At 35.8% G+C, this 18,797-nt stretch overlaps 2 protein-coding genes across 5 annotated transcripts; both read right to left on the bottom strand.

Annotated features, from left to right (window-relative positions):
- Nucleotides 1-687: 687 nt before the first annotated feature.
- On the bottom strand, nt 688-4,230 carry LOC107494799 (pentatricopeptide repeat-containing protein At3g04130, mitochondrial). 3 transcript variants are annotated; one of them, XR_008000519.1, is made up of 3 exons: nt 3,873-4,230; nt 2,121-3,760; nt 688-1,896 (listed from the first exon to the last, which is right to left on the bottom strand). XR_008000519.1 is itself a non-coding variant. In XM_052251370.1 (2 exons), the coding sequence occupies exon 2, from the start codon at nt 3,694-3,696 to the stop codon at nt 2,191-2,193; it is 1,506 nt and encodes a 501-aa protein (XP_052107330.1). In that variant the 5' UTR covers nt 3,697-3,760; nt 3,873-4,230; the 3' UTR covers nt 688-2,190. The 3 variants fall into 3 exon arrangements, 1 of the variants encoding a protein (XP_052107330.1); XR_008000520.1 differs by lacking the exon at nt 3,873-4,230 and having other exon boundaries at nt 2,121-3,811; XM_052251370.1 differs by having other exon boundaries at nt 688-3,760.
- A 2,485-nt stretch (nt 4,231-6,715) lies between these two features.
- On the bottom strand, nt 6,716-17,621 carry LOC107494804 (DNA replication complex GINS protein PSF2). Of its 2 annotated transcripts, none has more exons than XM_016115842.3 (9): nt 17,273-17,621; nt 13,771-13,874; nt 13,598-13,672; nt 13,391-13,505; nt 7,956-8,055; nt 7,818-7,848; nt 7,646-7,738; nt 7,139-7,203; nt 6,716-6,941 (listed from the first exon to the last, which is right to left on the bottom strand). In XM_016115842.3, the coding sequence occupies exons 2-9, from the start codon at nt 13,816-13,818 to the stop codon at nt 6,881-6,883; spliced, it is 588 nt and encodes a 195-aa protein (XP_015971328.1). In that variant the 5' UTR covers nt 13,819-13,874; nt 17,273-17,621; the 3' UTR covers nt 6,716-6,880. The 2 variants fall into 2 exon arrangements, with proteins under 2 accessions (XP_015971328.1, XP_015971329.1); XM_016115843.3 differs by lacking the exon at nt 17,273-17,621 and adding an exon at nt 14,124-14,263.
- Between the last annotated feature and the right edge of the window lie 1,176 nt (nt 17,622-18,797).

The following is an 18,797-nucleotide window of genomic DNA, read 5'->3' as shown; positions in this document are numbered from 1 at the left end:
GCACACCATTTTCATATCCAAATAACCCACCATGGTGCACCCGCATGTTGAAGAGTGCCATCTCCTTCCCGAAAAACCCTATTAATCAACACAGGGAGTTAGTCAACCAACTATGAACAACTACAATTAGTTCAAACCCTAGCCTTCCACACACTTTCGCACAATACACATTAAGAAACGAGAAATTACATTCACATAATAACGCTTACCTCGCCAAGGGATTTTTGTTGGAACGAAGCCAAGTTAACAACCCAGGAAGTTTTCCGGCAACCTCTCTCAAGCTACCAACGCCGGACGTCGCAGGAAGGCCTTCCAAGGGTTTCGCACAATCATTTCACACAAACGTTTCACTCTGGAGTCCTATTCTCAGACAAAGCGTTGCTTGGGAAAGGAAAATTGATCTCGCGGGAAGTAATACCAACCATCAAGGGCATTTTCGTATTAAAAATTTATTTTTGGGGGCAAATGACGATTTTAAAACAAACTGGAATCTCAAGGACCTTTTTGTTGCGAAAAAAAAGGCGAGGGACGAAATAAATTTTTGGCCCCTAACATCATACTTATCTCATTAAAAATTATATTAACTCATCTGTTCAATTTCAGAAACAAAAATGGGCATTACCTCAATATAATATTAATGTACAAATTCGAATCATTTTTTAAGGATGTTATGTACCAAACTTCCTCTATGTCCATGTACCAAACTTCCTCTATGTCCATGTTATATATACTAGATATTAGTTATCAAAATCCTTAAATTTGTCCACACCTTTAGATCATGTGTTGCCAACTTGCCATAACACTCTCTTTAGCTCCTTTAGTTGATTCATCATTCTCTCCCATTCTTTCACATATCACATATGTTGCTTTAGCTATAGAGAAAATCAGGACCACTGTTCTACCTCCAAAACTCCAAAAGCCTTCTTACAATTGGCAGCATTGGCATACAAAATTTACAACGGCACCATACAAGTCAAATATGTGAAATGGCTAGAAATATTTATCAACTGTAGGGTTCATTTGGCCTTCAGCAAAATCTTAAATACCTGGGAAATAACTGTACTAACAATTTACAACAGATAAAGCAGCAACTTCCTGAATCTACAAGTTCATTAAGTTAAATAACAAAATATAAACTGTAAACCAGTTTGCATACTCTCTACTTTTAAGATTAAAAAAACAAGAAGGAATTAAGGAATTTCACTGAATGGGAAAGATGAGAGCATAACCTAAATGAACAAGAACAAGTCATTGATATGAAAGGAGTAGTAGGCACATGAAAAGCTTTGACCTGGATTTGAGCTGCTACTTTTTAACTGCATTTTCCAAATTATCTACTTACCCTATTCCACTCATTCACATGCCAAATCTTCACACTGCTAGTTAAGATTTCCATTACCACTCTGGATCTAGAACCTCACATTCTGATCAGCGAACCATAATTGCAGTACTTGCCTTTTCCCTTCTCAGTCATGATCTAACACCAAAACTACCTTCTTTTAGCATCAATGTAAGCTTCTATGAAGTATTGTTGTTGCTTGCCGTTAGAAAGTAGCAAGACATTAACCAAGCAAAGAAAACGAGCAAGGATATTTTCACAACATAGGTAGCTCAGTTGTGTTTTACTTTCCATTTGCTTGATAGTGATAAAATTTGATATTATCACTCAGTGTGAACTGATAGGATTTGGGTGGTCTCTGGTACTTGTATGCCGGTGACTGGCAGCAATATATACTCAAGAGTATGGACAGAGGCTTTAGGCAATTAAGTTCCAGTATTCTCATTTCAATATTCCATACTAGTATCTCAATCTCTGCGAAACCCTACTCATTTGATTCAAATGCGACATTATATTCGCAAACCTCAGCAATCATTGGAGAAACCATATTTGAAAACCTGCAGAGTGCCAACTTGAGAAAATTTAGTTACATGTTCATTTTCTACAAAAAATATCGAATTTAAATGGAAAACCTAGTAACATTACAACACTGCTTAACATTGCTTATTTTTACAACACCTAGACTAAGAAATTAGTTGTATATAGCTAGATCACTAGAACAACAAGGCAATCCAACTGGATTACAAATTTCAATACAATGTTATACATTGTTATCAAATACCTTCTTTTTATCGTATATCTGAATCAAACTGGAAAAAAAGTGCAATCAGACTGCAGAAATACTCGTGCATTTACATTTTCTTCATAAGGTCCTCAATTTTCTCGGAGGCTTCATACATATTTTTCTGTTTGACTTCTTCCAATAGCAAACGACAAGTTTTCAATCTAGGCATTACATCTTGATCAATCATGTCCTCAAATAAAGAGTATGCCCACTTGTATCTATCTGCTCTACAGAGCCCATGAATCAGAAGTGTATAGGTAGAGATATCAAGACCAAGATGATGTTTGTTGACCATGTCATTCAATATATCCTTCAACCAACTATCTATTTTTCCCGTTTTAAAGCATAATTTGATCATTGGGTGGTAAGTTTGAAGATCAGGCTTACAGAGGCCCGCATCTTGCATCTCCCGCAATGTATCAAAAGCTCTATTCTCTTGTGCATAATGACAGAACATAGAAATCATTGAATTATAGGTGGATGTATTTGGGACAACACCATCATTAGGCATCGTCACCTTGAATACAAACATAGCATCATCTACTTTGCCTGCTCTCCCTAATGTGTAAATGAATGAATTGTAGAATAAGGTATCAGGTTTGCATCCAACAGACCTCATTCTCTCAACTACTTGCAAAGCTTCCTCAAATTTTTCTGCCTTCGCCAATGCAGACATGATGGTAGTATAAGTAACCACATTTGGGGAGCAACCATGTGCTTGCATTTCATCAAGCAGCTCGTAGACCCTGTCAAAATTCTGTTCTTGGCAATAGCATTGGATGATGGTTGAGTAACTTATAACACAAGGGTGACAACCATGTCCTTTCATCTCTTGGATTGTCCACTGTGCCTCATCCACACGACGGACTTTGCACCAGCCATGTATAAATATGTTAAACGTATAAGCATTTGGAGCAATGTGCTGCTTTAGCTCCAAGAAAATTTCACGAGCTTGTTCAACAAATTCCTCTTTGCATAGCGTATCAAGCAACAAGTTCATGGATTCGGTGTTCTTCTCCAACCCAAGAGATTCTAAGCTATCAAATATCCTTACTGCATCTTCCCACTGTCCTGCACCAACAAACCTCCTCATCGCCTTAGCTATAGTATTCAGAGTAACAAGACCCACCTCATGCATTTCTTCCAAGAAATCTCTCAACTTTTCCATTTGCTTCATTTTCCCTAATATGTCTATCATCATATCATACGATTCCGGCGAGTGTCTAAAGCCTGATCGCAAACCTGCCCATTTGAATATCCCCAATGCAGACCTCCAATCGTCTTTAAATCGATGGAGTAACCTTTGAATAAGGTTCTGAGATAGATGTATACCATCACAAGCTGGATCATTGAAAAGAGACCGGAGAATTTCTCGGTCGCTGTTCCCTTTGCTAGCTTTTGCAATGAGAATGTCAGCATATTTAGTAAGCTCTAGACATTGTTCTTCATGCCAAAACTCTCTAGCTCCTACACAGTGAGAAGATACTAACTGTGAAGAGAAACTTCTAGATACCAGAACCTTACAACATAGGCTAGCGGAATCGCTGGCAACAGAACGATATATTGAGTGCATAGGGGTGATTTACAAGTGAACTCAAAACAGCCACAGTAACAAAAAGGGACTGAGGAACAAAACCCTGCTAGACAAGTAAGCATAAAGAAAATTAGGTTTTCCATCAAGCAACGAATAATGAGAGCTAATATCTTACATCAAAATTAGAGAGCTCGAAGAGACAACGACCGATCAACCTTCGCGACGGCAATGCCACCGGATCAACGCGTCCTTCGTGCGACGGCGCCGAGAAGAGGAGCGATGAGAACTAAGAAGAGTTCGGCGATGCGATGAGAAGAGTACGACGGCACCCACGCTTTGCCCCAGCTGGCGGCCACAGCACCCTGTACCGGAGGAGAAGAGTTCGGCGATGAGGGACGGTGATGTTGGCTGGCTGGGCTTAGGGTTAGGTTTCAGAGTGTGAGAGAAAGGGGCTGGGATGTTTCTTCGTTCTTCTCTTCTGATTGCAAAACGGCGTCGTTTCACCGATGCACTGAACATCTGAACCAAAAACCATGAAAAAACCCGGCCGGTTCCGGTGATTTACCGATTAACCGCCGACTCATCCGATTCCCTAATCAATTTTTTGTAAGGCAGTTTTATATCTTAACCGAATTGGTTAAGTGATTTATTCTAATTAAATAAATACAATAATTAATTGAAATAAATAATCATAAAAATTATTATCGAAATTCGTCTCTCAACTTTATCTTATTTATACTTACATATATTTTATTTATACGGTAAACGAGATATGTGTTAAACCAATGTATTTACAATATAAACGAGATATAGTAAAATAAATTTTCAACTATTATAAAAGAATGTACAACTCTTTACATTCTCCACATACATTTCATACTTTCTTCTCTCCGTTTTTTTTTACAAAATTAGGCAAAAATGTCCAGTAATAGTGGATATGTGATTGTTTGTGTATACCCCAATTGTCGTAGGAGAAACAGTGACAATGGAATGATATTTGAGGGGGAGATCGGAAGAGTGGGATATAGGTTGCTAGCACCGTTGGGTAATGGAGTTTTTCGATTTCGACTATTTCGACTCTAGGAAGACGAGCAAGTGTGACTCATGTTCGACATCCATGGGAGAATCATGGTGGAATAAGTATGGAGCTTTCCATCGAGGTTGGTGATGTTGGTGGTGGTGCTTCTGTACACTCGAAATTTGTGTAGGATAACCCACCGCTCACACCACCACTGATTCATGTTGTCAGTCCAGTGGAAGACATCGAGGTGGGTGAGGAAGACTCCGATGAAGAGTACGTTGCGGATAACAACGATAGTGATTCTTTTGAAGATGATGATGAGAAGGAGTTTATACCGGAGACGCCGACCGAGACCGCGGTGCGCTAGGTTTTGCCTCCCTTCACCCGATTCCACCGCTATCAGATGTACCAAGTCACTATCATGCATTGGATTTGGACGCCATGCATGAGAAATTTCCTATTTCGAACACCGGAAAAGATGATTACAACCTAGACGGTGGGTTAGAGTTTCAGGTCGACCACAGAATCAAATGCCGAGATGCAGTAATGTTGGGTGTGAAGAACTACAGTATTCGCAGAAGTGATGAGTACCGAATGGTCGAATCGGACGGATTAAAGTACCATGTGCATTGAATGGATGTCCATGGAATCTTCGTGTTTCCCTCCTGTTGATGTCCCGATCACGTGCATGTGTGCGAACCATCTTCGTATTACTCAATAATATGGTCAGAAAGGAATAAAAGAGATGAAAAAATGGTCGAAAGATTTGAACTGGAGCCCAAAACCTCACTGTAAACGACATCTATATATAGCCGTTTCCTAACCTTATCTCATTTACAGTGTAAACGAGATAATATACACGTGTCATGCCGCTCATGCGCACATATCTTATCTCCTTTACAGTAAACTGATCTCGTTTATACTCTAAAGAACAAATTTTGATAATAATTTTTATAATTATTTATTTCAGTAATTAATGTATTTATTTAAATAAAAAATTCGTAAATAATGATTTGTCATTCCACTTTTATTTAGTTAATATTCTTAGGATGATAACCACCTCAAGGTGGATAACTCTTCATGTAATAAGGAGAATTTACTTCACTCTTCCTATAAATATCACATCAAACTCAATTATTTATTAATCATAGTTTTCATAAACCTATTTGAATCATTACTAATTTAGGCCATTGAAATTCCTTGTAGGTACACTACCATCTCAAAACCTCCAAATATCACAAAATTCAATTATTTACAATCTCTTTAAGGTACGTCTCAAAACAATTAATTAATTAGATTAATATAATAGAACAAAAATTAAAACAAGCAACATAAGAGAATGTGTGGAATTATAAATAATTAGTCTAAAAAGGGTTTAGTTATCCCTTTGTCACGTGTAGCACCTCTTCCTTCCTTAATCCTTATTATACTTTCCTATTCATGCACTTGTTCACTTCCCCATTATCATGCCTATTTCCTTTACATCTTTCCTCTTCTAGTCAGGGAGATGTCCTTTGAGTCAAATGGAAATGTGTAAAATTGCATAATGGAGTGGTGGAACATTGATATTTGTGAGATGTACTAATCCTTTTTGTTTCTTGCACTTCTCTATGTTTTGATAAACTGTAAGCATATATAGTTTAATTGATTTGATTTTGGCGAAACTATTTCGTATCTTGAAATTGAGAAATATTTAAGGTTAGTTAACTTAGATCTTGACTCAATTTTATGTAATATCACAACGTAATTTTCCCTCTTTTAAATGATCGAATTTCTGTGATTTCTAGATGCACTTGGATTTGTTTACCCTGAAAGTATGACCCTTGTTGGACGATACAAGAGGTCCGTGGTTACTAGTGTACTACTGCTTTATGCGGCAAAGTGTTGCTTGCTTTTCTTTCTTTACGTTTACAATTTGGTTTTATATTTTTGTTCGCCATAGAAGAATGATAGGTCGATATGATTTCCTGGAGGTTATCACCCCACCTAGAGAGTGTTGGAGAATCCACGTCAGGGTGATCTTTCAGACAAACCATGTCCCATAATTCCATCAACAAAATGATGGGAAATTCATAAATGCATAGCATGGGTTAAGGTGATTACACAAAACTACATGCAACGTGTGTGTGTAACTTATGAGAAATAAGGAAACGTCATATCTTCCTGATTATTGAGAACTCAGGTCTCAACTCGCAAGCTACCCTAGTACAAAGAATTCAGCAGCACAGATCCAGCTGTAAGTACCTTATCTTCGCAGTTGCCTCTGCAAAAGCAAATATCAGTAGCATTAAAACCCATCAATGCATATGATAGTCCAAAACGTATTTTTCTGCTTGTCATGTTGAATTTTCATCAATGATTTAAAAAATGAATTAGGGAATTAAAAGGTATCTACAGCATTACATGACTTATCATGTAATGAAAATGTACATTGCTAAAGTACAGAGATAACAAACATACCCTTGGGGCATTTTGGACAACTTGCGGTCGACGATATTCACTTCCATGGCAGACAAATTTTTTATCTACAATAAATGAAGAATTATGTTGTGCATTGCCAGCAAGAAATACAAAGACCTATTATGAGAGAGTCAAGGTCCAAAATAGTCCCTCAGATTGGTTGCGTGCACTAAAATAGTCCTCGAGACCCCAATCACACCAATTTACATTCTTGAGATTAGCAAAAGTGTACCATATTAGTCATTCAGTCCTTTTCCATCAACTAACCCATCACACCATTATAGACTAACGTGGTCACACCATTATTCTTTGTAATTTTTTTTCTTATGAACGAAACTCTACTTTCATGAAAGAAATTATAAAAAAAGAACTTCAGTTAGTACAAAATTCTAATGTAATCAACAAGAAGGAACCACTTGATTACATATGGTAGGAACACTGGTATTGTAAACAACTATCAGTGAATCAAATTTACCTAATGCAAAAGAAAAAATTAAAAATATTTACCTTAACAGCAATTGTGCGACCATTGAATGCCTCCAGGTCAGTTTCAACCTTATGAAATCGTACATCTCTGATGTCCTCAATTAGAGATCTCACCTGTATAGAAAATAATAAGGTAAAGCATCTGAAAAAAACCCAGGACATATTTCCACAAGAGGACCATTTTTATACTCACCATATATGCATCCGAGATGTCATCATTTGCACTAAAATTTGAAAAGACGTTAGTTAATGTAATAAGAGAAAAATGGTAAACAGAATAATGTCTCTTTTTCTTATGAGAAGAGCAATGTCTCTTAAACTCTGGACTTACTGGTCAAACAGAAGTCTAGAAATTTCTACATAGTGAAATGGCAGTTGCTCTGACATTTCTTGCGAGTTTCGCTCAGCTTCCAAAACTTGAGTCAACTTCTCTAGTTATAGAAAAAGAAAAAGGAATTGGAATAATATTAGGCCTTGTATATTTGTTAATTTAGCTTCAGTGTAAACCATAAAGCAAGAACCTTCAAACTAGCAATAGATCAAGACGAAAGCAGTACTATTGTACAAAATTTGTATATACACGTGTTAATCAACACACTTGAATTTCTTGGTCTTAAAATACCCCCTTCTCCTAGACCGTCAACTACTGATATTTCAACTTCCCTTTCTATCTCTCTAATGCTCTCTCTTATGCTCTTCTTCACCAACCAACTCAATTGAATCCCTTTCCAAGGCCTATTAATCAAGGTCTAGTCCCCAAAACTTATTGTGTTAAGAACAGAATCTTGACTTTTTCCCAATGCAAGTACGTAAGATCGAAATGTAGTTTGTAAAAAAGCAATAGCAGCAACAATAACAACAAAATCTCATTCCATTAGATAGAGTCAACTATATGGATTAAATGATGTCGTTGCGCCCTATCATGTATCATGTCTATAGTGAAATTGTTGCATGTAGATCTCCTTTGACCACTTCATGTATAAGTCCTTTTAAGTCTTCCTCTACTATTCGTCACCTGTTCATCTTCTATTCGTCATCTGTTCATCTTCCATCTCATCTACCTCTTTAACTGGGTGCTTTATTGACTTCTTCCCACATATCCAAACCACCTGAGACGAGGTTTTACCATCTTTTCTACAATAAGCGTTACTCCAACATTCTCTCTTATATCTTCATTCTTTATTTTGTCCATACGTGTGTAACCGTTCATCCATTCCAACCTCCTCATCTCTGTCACGCTTAACTTATGTTCATACTCATTCTTTGCCACCCAACACTCTATTTCATATAACATAACCGGTCTAATGGAAGTGCAATAAAATTTTTCTTTAAATTTTAAAGGTACTCTTTTGTCGCATATAAAACCAGATGCACTCCGCTACTTTGACTAGCCCACTTGTATCCAATGTTTTACATCCTCAATTTCTTTATTATCCTATATCATACATTCAAGATACTTAAAACATTTTCCTTACTGTAGAATGGTTTCTCTAATTTTCACTTCTATATTATTATTTCCTCCTGGCCTGCCAATCTTAAATTCCATATATACCAACTTACTGCGGCTTATGCTCAAACCATACCCTTCTAAGCTCTTCTCCACAACTCTAACTTCTGATTTAAATCTTTCATTGTTTCTCCCATAAGTACGATGTCATCGGCAAAAAACATGCATCATGGTACTAGTTCCTGGATATGCTTGGAAAGCACATCCAAAACCAATGTGAAGAGATATAGAGATAGAGATGATCCTTGGTGCAATCTTACACCAATAGAAAATTTCTTTGTCACACGACTGAGTTTTCATACTAGTAGTAATCTCGTCGTACATATCCTTAATTGCACAAATTTATACAATCCTTACCCTCTTTTTTTGGAAGACCTTCCATAAAATCTCTCTTGGTATCCTATCATATACTTTTTCCAAATAAATAAACATCATATGTAGATTTTTTTGTTATTCCAATATCTCTAAAAGGGCAAAAAGCAAATTTTTCTAATGTAAATCAAAAAGGAGATTTCCTACTATTAATCACAATAAAGTTGATTTCAAATTCACTCTTTCATTAACCCTTCTAGTTACATTCTAGAAATGCTCAACAGAAGAGGCATGAATAATGTTCAAATAGTACAAATGACTTGATGTAAAGAGAAGAGAACAACAAAAAAACAACGAAGTCTTGTTCCACTAGGTGCGGTCGGCTACATGGATCAAACAACGCCATTGAGCTCATGGATGGTCTTTCTACGTCTTCTTTTGCCTTTCACCCCTTTTCTATCTTCCAACTCATCCACCCTCCTGATTGGGTGCTCTGCCGGTCTTCTTATCAAATGTCCAAACCACATGAGACGCGATTCTACCATCTTTTCCACAATAAGTGATACTCCAACTCTCTCTCTTATATTTTCGTTCCTTATTCTATCCAATCGCATATGACCACTCATCTACCTCAACATCTTCATCTCTACCATACTTATGTTCGTGCTCCCTTTCGCCCGCCCAACACTCTATACCATAAAGTATAGCCGGTTTGATAGCAGTGCAATAGAATTTACTTTAAGTTTTAAAGACACTTTTTTGCCACATATAAAACCAGACGCACTCCGCCATTTTGACCTACTTGGATCTTATAATTTACATCTTATTTAATCCCTCCATTATCTTGTATGATGCACCAAAGTTACTTAAAACTTTTAACTTTTCGTAGGATGTTTTCTCCAATCGTCACTTTTGTATTAGGGTTTTTCCTTCGGCAGTCGAATTTACATTCCATATATTTCGTCTTGCTACGGCTTATGCGCAGACCATACACTTCTAGAGTTTCTCTCTATAAATCCAACTTCTTATTTAGGTTTTTCCTTAACTCTTCTATAAGGACGATATCATCGACAAAAAGCATGCACCATGGCACAGGCTCTTGGATATACTCTGTGAGTACTTCCAAAACTAATGTGAAAAAGTATGGACTTAAGAATGATCTCTGGTATAATCCTATACCAATAGAAAATTTATCTATCACATCACTTTGAGTCTTCACACTAGTTATAGCCCCATTATACATGTCTTTAATTGCACGAATATATGCGATCATTACTCTCTTCCTTTCCAAAACCTTTCATAAGACCTCACTTGGTACCCTATCGTACATTTTTTCAAATCAATAAACACCATATGTAGATCTCTTTTATCACTATGATACATCTCCATCATTCTTCTTAACAGGTATGGAGCTTCAGTGGTATTGTGTCTCTTGTCCCAGCCTCCTTTCTATCACATTTTTCCGTAATTTCATGTTATGGCTCATGAACTTAATCCTTCTATAGTTTCCATAACTCTGTATACCACCTTATTCTTATAGATAGGTACCAAGGTGCTCTTTCTCCACTTATCTGACATCTTCATTGATCTTAAAATCTTATTAAAAAACTTGGTTAACCAATTATGCCTTTTTCTCCAAGGCCTTTTCAAACTTTAATCGGAATATTATCGAGTCCTATTGCCCTGCCATTTTTCATCCGCTTTAGAGCCTCTTTTAACCCGAAATCTCGAACCCTTTGATAGTAATCGAAATTTTGATCTTTTTCCCTCGTGCATAACCGACCAAGACTCAGAAGAATCCTCTGCCCTTAATTAAATAACTCGTAGAAGTAGCTCTTCCACATTTCATTGATCTTCTCATCTTGAGCCAAAACCTCTCCCTCTTTATCTTTTATGCACTTAACCTGATCCAAGCCTTCTATTTTTCTTTCACGGCTCTTTGCGATTCTATATAAACATTTTTCTTCTTCCTTCGTGCCTAAAGACTGATAGAAACCCTCATATGTCATTGTTCTTGCTTCACTTACAGCCACTTTTGTCTTTCTTAGCCGCCTTATATTTTTTCCAATTATCTGCGTTACGGCACAAAAACCACTCTTTAAAACACTCCCGTTCTGTCTTTATTTTTTCTTGTACACTCACATTCCACCACCAAGATTCCTTATCTCTTGCTCCTATCCTTCTAAATTCCCCAAAACTTTTTTTTTACTGTTCTTCTAATAACTTCTGTCATCTCCCTCTACATCTCCTCCGCGCTTTCATCCCATTCCCACTTTGCCTCTTCTCCTATCCGTCTTAGGAAATTTTTTTGTTCCTTGCCTTTCATCTGCCACCATCTCGTCCTTGAATTTTTCGTATTATGTCTTTTTCTCAACTTTTGCTCAACGCAAAAATCCATGACGAGCATCATATGTTGTGTTGTTAAACTCTCTCCCGTAATAATTTTACAATTAATGCAAAATTTTCGGTCGACTCTCCTCAACAAGAAAAAGTCGATTTGAGAGCTTGTCATGCCACTCTTATAGGTTATAAGATGTTCATCTCTCTTTTTAAAACAAGTATCTGCGATGAGAAGGTCAACGGTTGAAAAAAAGTCCAAAATAGTTTTACCCTCGGTATTGACCACCCTGATAGCATAGCCTCCATAAATACTTACATACCCATTCACTTCTCTCCCAACAAGACCATTTAAATCTCCTAAGAAAAACTTATCTCCCGAAGGCATGTCTTGGACCAAACTCTTTAGATCCTTCCAAAACCTTATCTTGTATTGCTCGTCCGAACCTACTTGCGGTGCATAGGTGCTAATCACATGAAAAATACCTCCTTCCAACACAAGTTTGATAGAGATGATCCGATCACCCATCCTCTTGCCATCCACTATGTCCTTCCACTACTTATCCACGATAATACCTATCTCATTCCTATTCTTCACCTTTTCTGTATACCAAAGTTTGAACCCAGAGGTATCCAACTTTCTAGCCTTCGCGCCGACCCATTTTGTTTCTTGTAGACACATGATGTTAATCTTCCTCTTGTATCCACTACCTCCATAGATTTTCCTGTTAGAGTGTCCATGTTCCATGTCCCAAAACTCAACCTTCTGTCGCTCCAACCTTTACCTTTACCTTTTTCTTTGTGAACTAGCTTTACCCTCGTCCGTTCACGAAAACGCGAGAACCCTTACTCATTTAATACTACACCCGGGTACCGATGCAATGGCTCTTGCTCATTTAACATTATAAGCGAGCCATACAGCGGGTTGCTTCTGGGAAACGACCTAGTTTTAATACAATAACGTTTTTTGATCCACGTCATGAAGATTTGACTCAGTTTTTATGTTGGTTGTCGAAAGCCTAACACAACCCTCCTCCTTTATCCGGGCTTGGAATCGGCTATGTTCCGAAGGTGTAGCATAGGCGGATTCAACATAACTTTAAGAGAACTTACTAAATTCCTAATTCAATTCCATAGAAATAGAGTAACCAAATTATCTATGATCACTAAACCTATACCAAATTAAGGGAATGTATCAATGGCCATTTGATCTCTGTTCCTAATTAGTACCTGTCAATGCCTCTAACTTAATCAAGTACCTAAAATGGTATGTATCTAATGGTGCTTATAAGATTTGACTTGATTCACAAACACTTTGTAATATGGTGCTCATAAACTTTAGCTTAATTCCGCTATACCCCAAAATGGTATTTAAGAAAAACTTGCACCCAATGTCCACAGTGCAAAATAAGAGAGAATATTGCTAGAAGTTCAAAAATATTAGTTCAAACACATCCTTTAAATTTCCTTCATTTATTCTATCTTTTTGGTTTCTCAATTATAGGTTGTAAAAGAAAAAATAATACGTATGGGCTTGCAGGTCTGAAACATTGCGACCACTAAGATTGAAAGAAAATAAAATGGATAGAGATGTGAAAAGAGAAGCTCACCAACACACATCCATTGAGGAGGGCAAATGGAGCACTTGCCCCTCTTTTTTAATGCAACAGCCAGCCAAAGCGGTACTTGGGCAACAATCTGTGGGATAAATGGGCCAAAATCTCCCTGCCATTGTTATGAAAAACTAAGTAAATAACAATGCCCTGTGTGTAAAAGGAATTAGTGTTGAGACACTCCATTTATTGGTTATTGCTTACAGAGATGAAATTAAGAGGACCCATCTTGAGATTGGGCACAATGTCCACAATCTCATCCTCAGCAATGAACTCAAGCTGCATGATGACCAAACCATAACATATTAATAATCTGTGATTCTGTCAACAATGTCAAAGAATGTAGCGGAGCAAAGGACCAAAAAATTTTAAAATACCTCCTCTGCTGAAAACAGTGAAAGCTCAGGATCTGATTGCCCAGCCATCTCTTCTCTCCGTACTCAAGGTGCAACGAGATATACTTTGCTATGATGCACAGACACTAGTACAAAAGGAAATTTTCAGAAACTTTCTGTAATACAAAATAAAGTTCTATCTACTCATTGAAATTAAAGAATAAATAAAAAGAATTTCTGAACAAGTAAAAAAATTCAAAAACAAATGGCACAAATTTCAGCACACAAAGAACACTTAGAAACAACAGAAATCAGAACAATAAAATAATAGTTTTGGGCTCTTTGCAGAAAAGAGAGAAAGAGGGCAAAGCAAGGTTGTTGGTTGGAGAGGTCACTTTGACTGAAGTTGCTGTTTTTGTGTTGCTAGCCAGTGGTGGAACAGTCAAATAGATATAAGTGACTGTGAGAGGAGAAGAGATGTGTGGACTGAGCTAAAAAATGAAAAAGAAAGCATGGGTACAAGGGTTTCTAGAAAATAGCATCGGAGAGAATGAAAACCAAAATTAACAAAAAAAAAAAAACGGAAAGAAAAAAAAAGAGTTTTAAGTCGCTAATAATGCTTAAAAAAACTTTTCTTTGTCAAACCCTTCTTTTTCAAAGGACTTTGACCCTTGTGTGAGGTCAACATCATTTCTTAAGACCTCCTTTTTCGTTCATTTTTTATGCAGAAAAATAGCAGTAAACGAACTTATAAGACAGGCAAGATGAATGAAGTGTGTGGGAGCAATTCTTTTGAGAATTACAACAACCAGAACCGATAACTTGATTTTGCTAATGGATATCAATGCCATATAATACAAATTACCTGAACCAGAAGAATAAACACTAGCAACAAACAGTTTAACCTGTATAAGAAGGTAGAAAGGCTACCCACATCCTGATGCAATGTTATTCCCATCAAATAATGAAAACTGAAATTAAAAAACAGAGGGGACATAGCAGACTGAGACTTGAAAAGTAACTTGAGATGACGTTGACAGAAATTTAATCATGTAAAACACAAGAACAAATCATATAGGCATCAACTTGCCACAATGGTAAAAGGAACTGAGAATGCAATAGCATGATTTACTTTTTCTTGGATTTAGATAGATAAAGAACACAATGTGTGAGGATGGATACTATGGCAATCCTTTTAACAAATGACACTAAGAGAACTTAAAAAAAATGGTGAAGAAAGCAAGACTAATTAACTGTAAAGGGCCTAGTAAGTTCAGGGTGAGTGATATAAGCAGCAAGTGTGACTATTGATCCACCTGATTACTACTTTTGATGATAGACTAAAGCAAGGCAATGACCAAAATCAACTTAAATTTAAGCTAGAAGGATATTTAACCTATTAGGGAATGATTAATTAGTCTAAGATCACTACAACTTGCTAATTAGCCTAAAGATCCTAAAGCAACTAATTAATTAAGTAAACTAACTGATACAATATCCAAAATTGCCACCGATAATGTATGTACATGGAATTATCTGCTAACAAATATTCCTTCATGACCAAATCTGCCTGGTTCTGAAGATTTGAATTTCATAATTTGGGAGAAATCAACAGTGCAACCCCTTATATGAGAAGTCCCTCAAAGATTGTGATTTCAACCTTCTTTCCAGTCATCTATTATAAGAACAAATAGAATGAAAACACCACTATAAGAATTAATAGCCAGACAGGAAGGCCAACATATACTGTCTTTGGAAAGGAGTCACGATTTAAGGATAACAGTTTTCACATAAGTTCCATGAATTATGGGAAAGGGACTTGGAAACTGAAGTGTATGCCTATTGTGTGACTATGAGGAAAAGACAACAGTTAATTAATTACACTTTTCCTTTGAATCAAGCAACAGTATACACAGAAGAAAAACAAGAGGTACGTGTAATTTAAAGAAAAGTCCTGATCAGAGAAAAGGACACAACCGAAACACAATAACAATACCAAAAAGTGTGCCATTCTGTCTCATTAGAAGCAAACTTATCTCGAATCAACTCTAAGAGGGTAAGAGATTCCCATGGGAAACCCTGTACCAATCCAAGGCACCAAGAATACTATTGGCACAAAAAATGCATTGCCATAGCACTTTTTCCTGCTTAGTCTAGCCAAAGCTAAAATCAATCAATCAAAACCAAAACAAGAAATGCTTCAAGTATTGTGTACAAATACCTAAGTTTCATCCCAAAACCCAAGCATTCAATTCCAATTTTAACAATGTAGCTGTCTGCCAATATGAAACATAACCATCTACAATATCACAAGTCCTCCAATCAAATCCAACAAAAAAAATGAAGGAAAATCAAATTCACATCACCAGGCAGAAGGCAATGAATTTCTACTAATGATGTTCAAAAATGAAATATTGGTAATAAAAAGTTTCTTCAATTAATACCAATCCCAAACATTTACCATTCTGAATATCTACTGCCATCAGTAACAACCAACGTTAATTAATATCAAGTGAAGAATCAAAATAAAAAAACAAAACAAAACAAATTTAAAAAAAAAAACTGAAATTAACCAAAATGCAAGTCAAATAAGAACCACAAAATGGTTCTAATGTGAAATATCCACATCAAAGAATTCACCAACTAGATGATGTATCGCATACCAATTCACAATTCATTTGCATACCAGCACCCTATAAGTGTAGTAGTGTACTTTCCAAAACATATTTTACATGTGCTGTACACGTACCCTTTCCCATAACTATGCATCAAACCACCATCCCCACAATTATCTAAATCAACCTAGATTTGAGCCCTTGCACATTAAAGTATTTTCAGACACCTGTAAAGAAAAACTTTCGACTTTGTGAAAACCTATCAGTAATTCAGCATTGGAATCAGGTGGATTATAAGCCAAATTATTATCCGTAGATATCTTGTTATCCCAGGTGCTTCTTGATTAATACTATCGTCCATAGTTAGGGAAAAAAATTATAGTGAAAAACTTAAAGTTAAAGCTAATTCTAATAACCAACAAGAAAAAATTTAATAAGAAGAATAATTAAATTAACACAATAAAAGCAATATAGCAAAACAAATAAAAAATAAAACCCAGCAAGAAGATCAATTAACACAGCAACAATTAAATGATTAACACCTTAAAAAATTAACTAATTATTAACAAATTAAGCCCATGGCAAGCAATAAGTGAATAACAGAGAATCGATCAGCAAGAACAACTAGGCAGCAGCAATAAGCAATAAGGTAATATCAACAATCCATAGCAAAAAAAATAATAACACCTAATACAGCAGCAATTAAGTGATTAACAACTCAACAAATCAACAAATAGCAAGAACAACCCAGCAACCAACAACACAGCAACCAGCAGCAAGAACTAGCAAGAACAACTAGACAATAGCATAATAAAAAACTAATAAAAACACAGCAACCACAACACAGAAACCAAGCAACCACCACAACACATCAGTCATCAACAGAAAGTGAAAAACATAGGAAGGATCCAAGAGAGTACTACACCTACCAGAATCTGAGGCACCAACGACGATGCTGGAACGCGACGGCCGGAACTGGAAGGCACGGCTGGAGGCGACGGCTGCAAATGGACGGCACAGCTGGAGGTGAGCACTGAGCACGACGTGAAGGTGACGGTGATGGCAGAGCTCGGCGGAATGGAAGTGAAATCGCGGCGACACGACTTCAAGGTCAGGGATAGGATGAATGGCGGAACGGAGGGATGGAAGAGGAGAACCGCAGAAGTGAGGTGGCTCGTTGGGAGAAGATGGGGACGCCGCGGATGGAGAAGAGGTGGACGGTGACGGGGAGTGGGAGCACCGGGAGGAGATTCTGGTTCTAAGAAAACACTGGAGGGAAATTGGGGATTTTTTTATATCAATAATTTATTAATTAATTATATTAATCAAATATATGTTGAAAAAAATTAATAATTAATAAATATTATATAATTATCAATAATAAATTATGAAAAGATTAATAAAAATATTTTTGTTTATCTTTTTAATTTAAAAAATATTTAACAATATTTAATATTTTTAATAATTATGTAAAAATAAAAAATAATTAATTTAAGTGAGTAAATATAAAATATAAAATTATTCATTAGAATAAAAAGACAAAAGTGTAAGGAGATTTTAAATTTTACATAAATAAAAGAGTTAATAAGATAAAGTTGTTAATTAGGATATGGAGTAAAGTATTGTTTTTGTCTCCAACGTTTGAGGTAAATCTTAAAATTGTCCCTAACGTTTCAATCGTCCTATTTACGTTCCTAACGTTTTAAAATTGACTTAATGTTGTCCTGCCGTTAGGGATCCGTTAATAAAATTAACGGCGGGACAAAATTAAGACGATTTTGAAACGTTAGGGACGTAAATAGGACTAAAACATTGGGGACAAAAACGATACATAGAAATAAATTTTAATTTTATTATTCAATAATATCAATTTGTTACTGTACATAGTATTCAATTATTTTTAATCATATTTACACTTAATCACCTTATTTTCATTCTAAATAAATTTATTTTTTTAATTTTACACTTAAAGTAATGTATTTTTTATAAATAAATAAATTTTACACTTTTATTCTAAATAAATAATGTAATGTGATTAGAATGAAAGTGTAAAACTATAAAAAAATATAAGTAATGTGATTAAGTAATGAAAGTAAAATTACATTATTTATTTAGAATGAAAGTATAAAATTTATTTATTTATAAAAAAATTATATTACTTTAAGCGTAAAATTATAAAAAAATAATTTATTTAGAATAAAAATAAGATGATTAAGTGTAAATGATTAAAAATAATTGAATACTATGTATAATAAAAAATTGATATTATTGAAGAATAAAATTAAAATTTATTTCTATGTATCGTTTTTGTCCCTAACGTTTTAGTCCTATTTACGTCCCTAACGTTTCAAAATCGTCTCAATTTTGTCCCGCCGTTAATTTTATTAACGGATCCCTAACGGCAGGACAACATTGAGTCAATTTTAAAACGTTAGGGACGTAAATAGGACGATT

The sequence above is a fragment of the Arachis duranensis genome, chromosome 6, assembly GCF_000817695.3.
Source record: "Arachis duranensis cultivar V14167 chromosome 6, aradu.V14167.gnm2.J7QH, whole genome shotgun sequence".
Classification (NCBI taxonomy): domain Eukaryota; kingdom Viridiplantae; phylum Streptophyta; class Magnoliopsida; order Fabales; family Fabaceae; genus Arachis; species Arachis duranensis.
The sequence above is the reverse complement of the archived record's forward strand: the minus strand, read 5'-3'. Positions and strand labels throughout refer to the sequence as shown.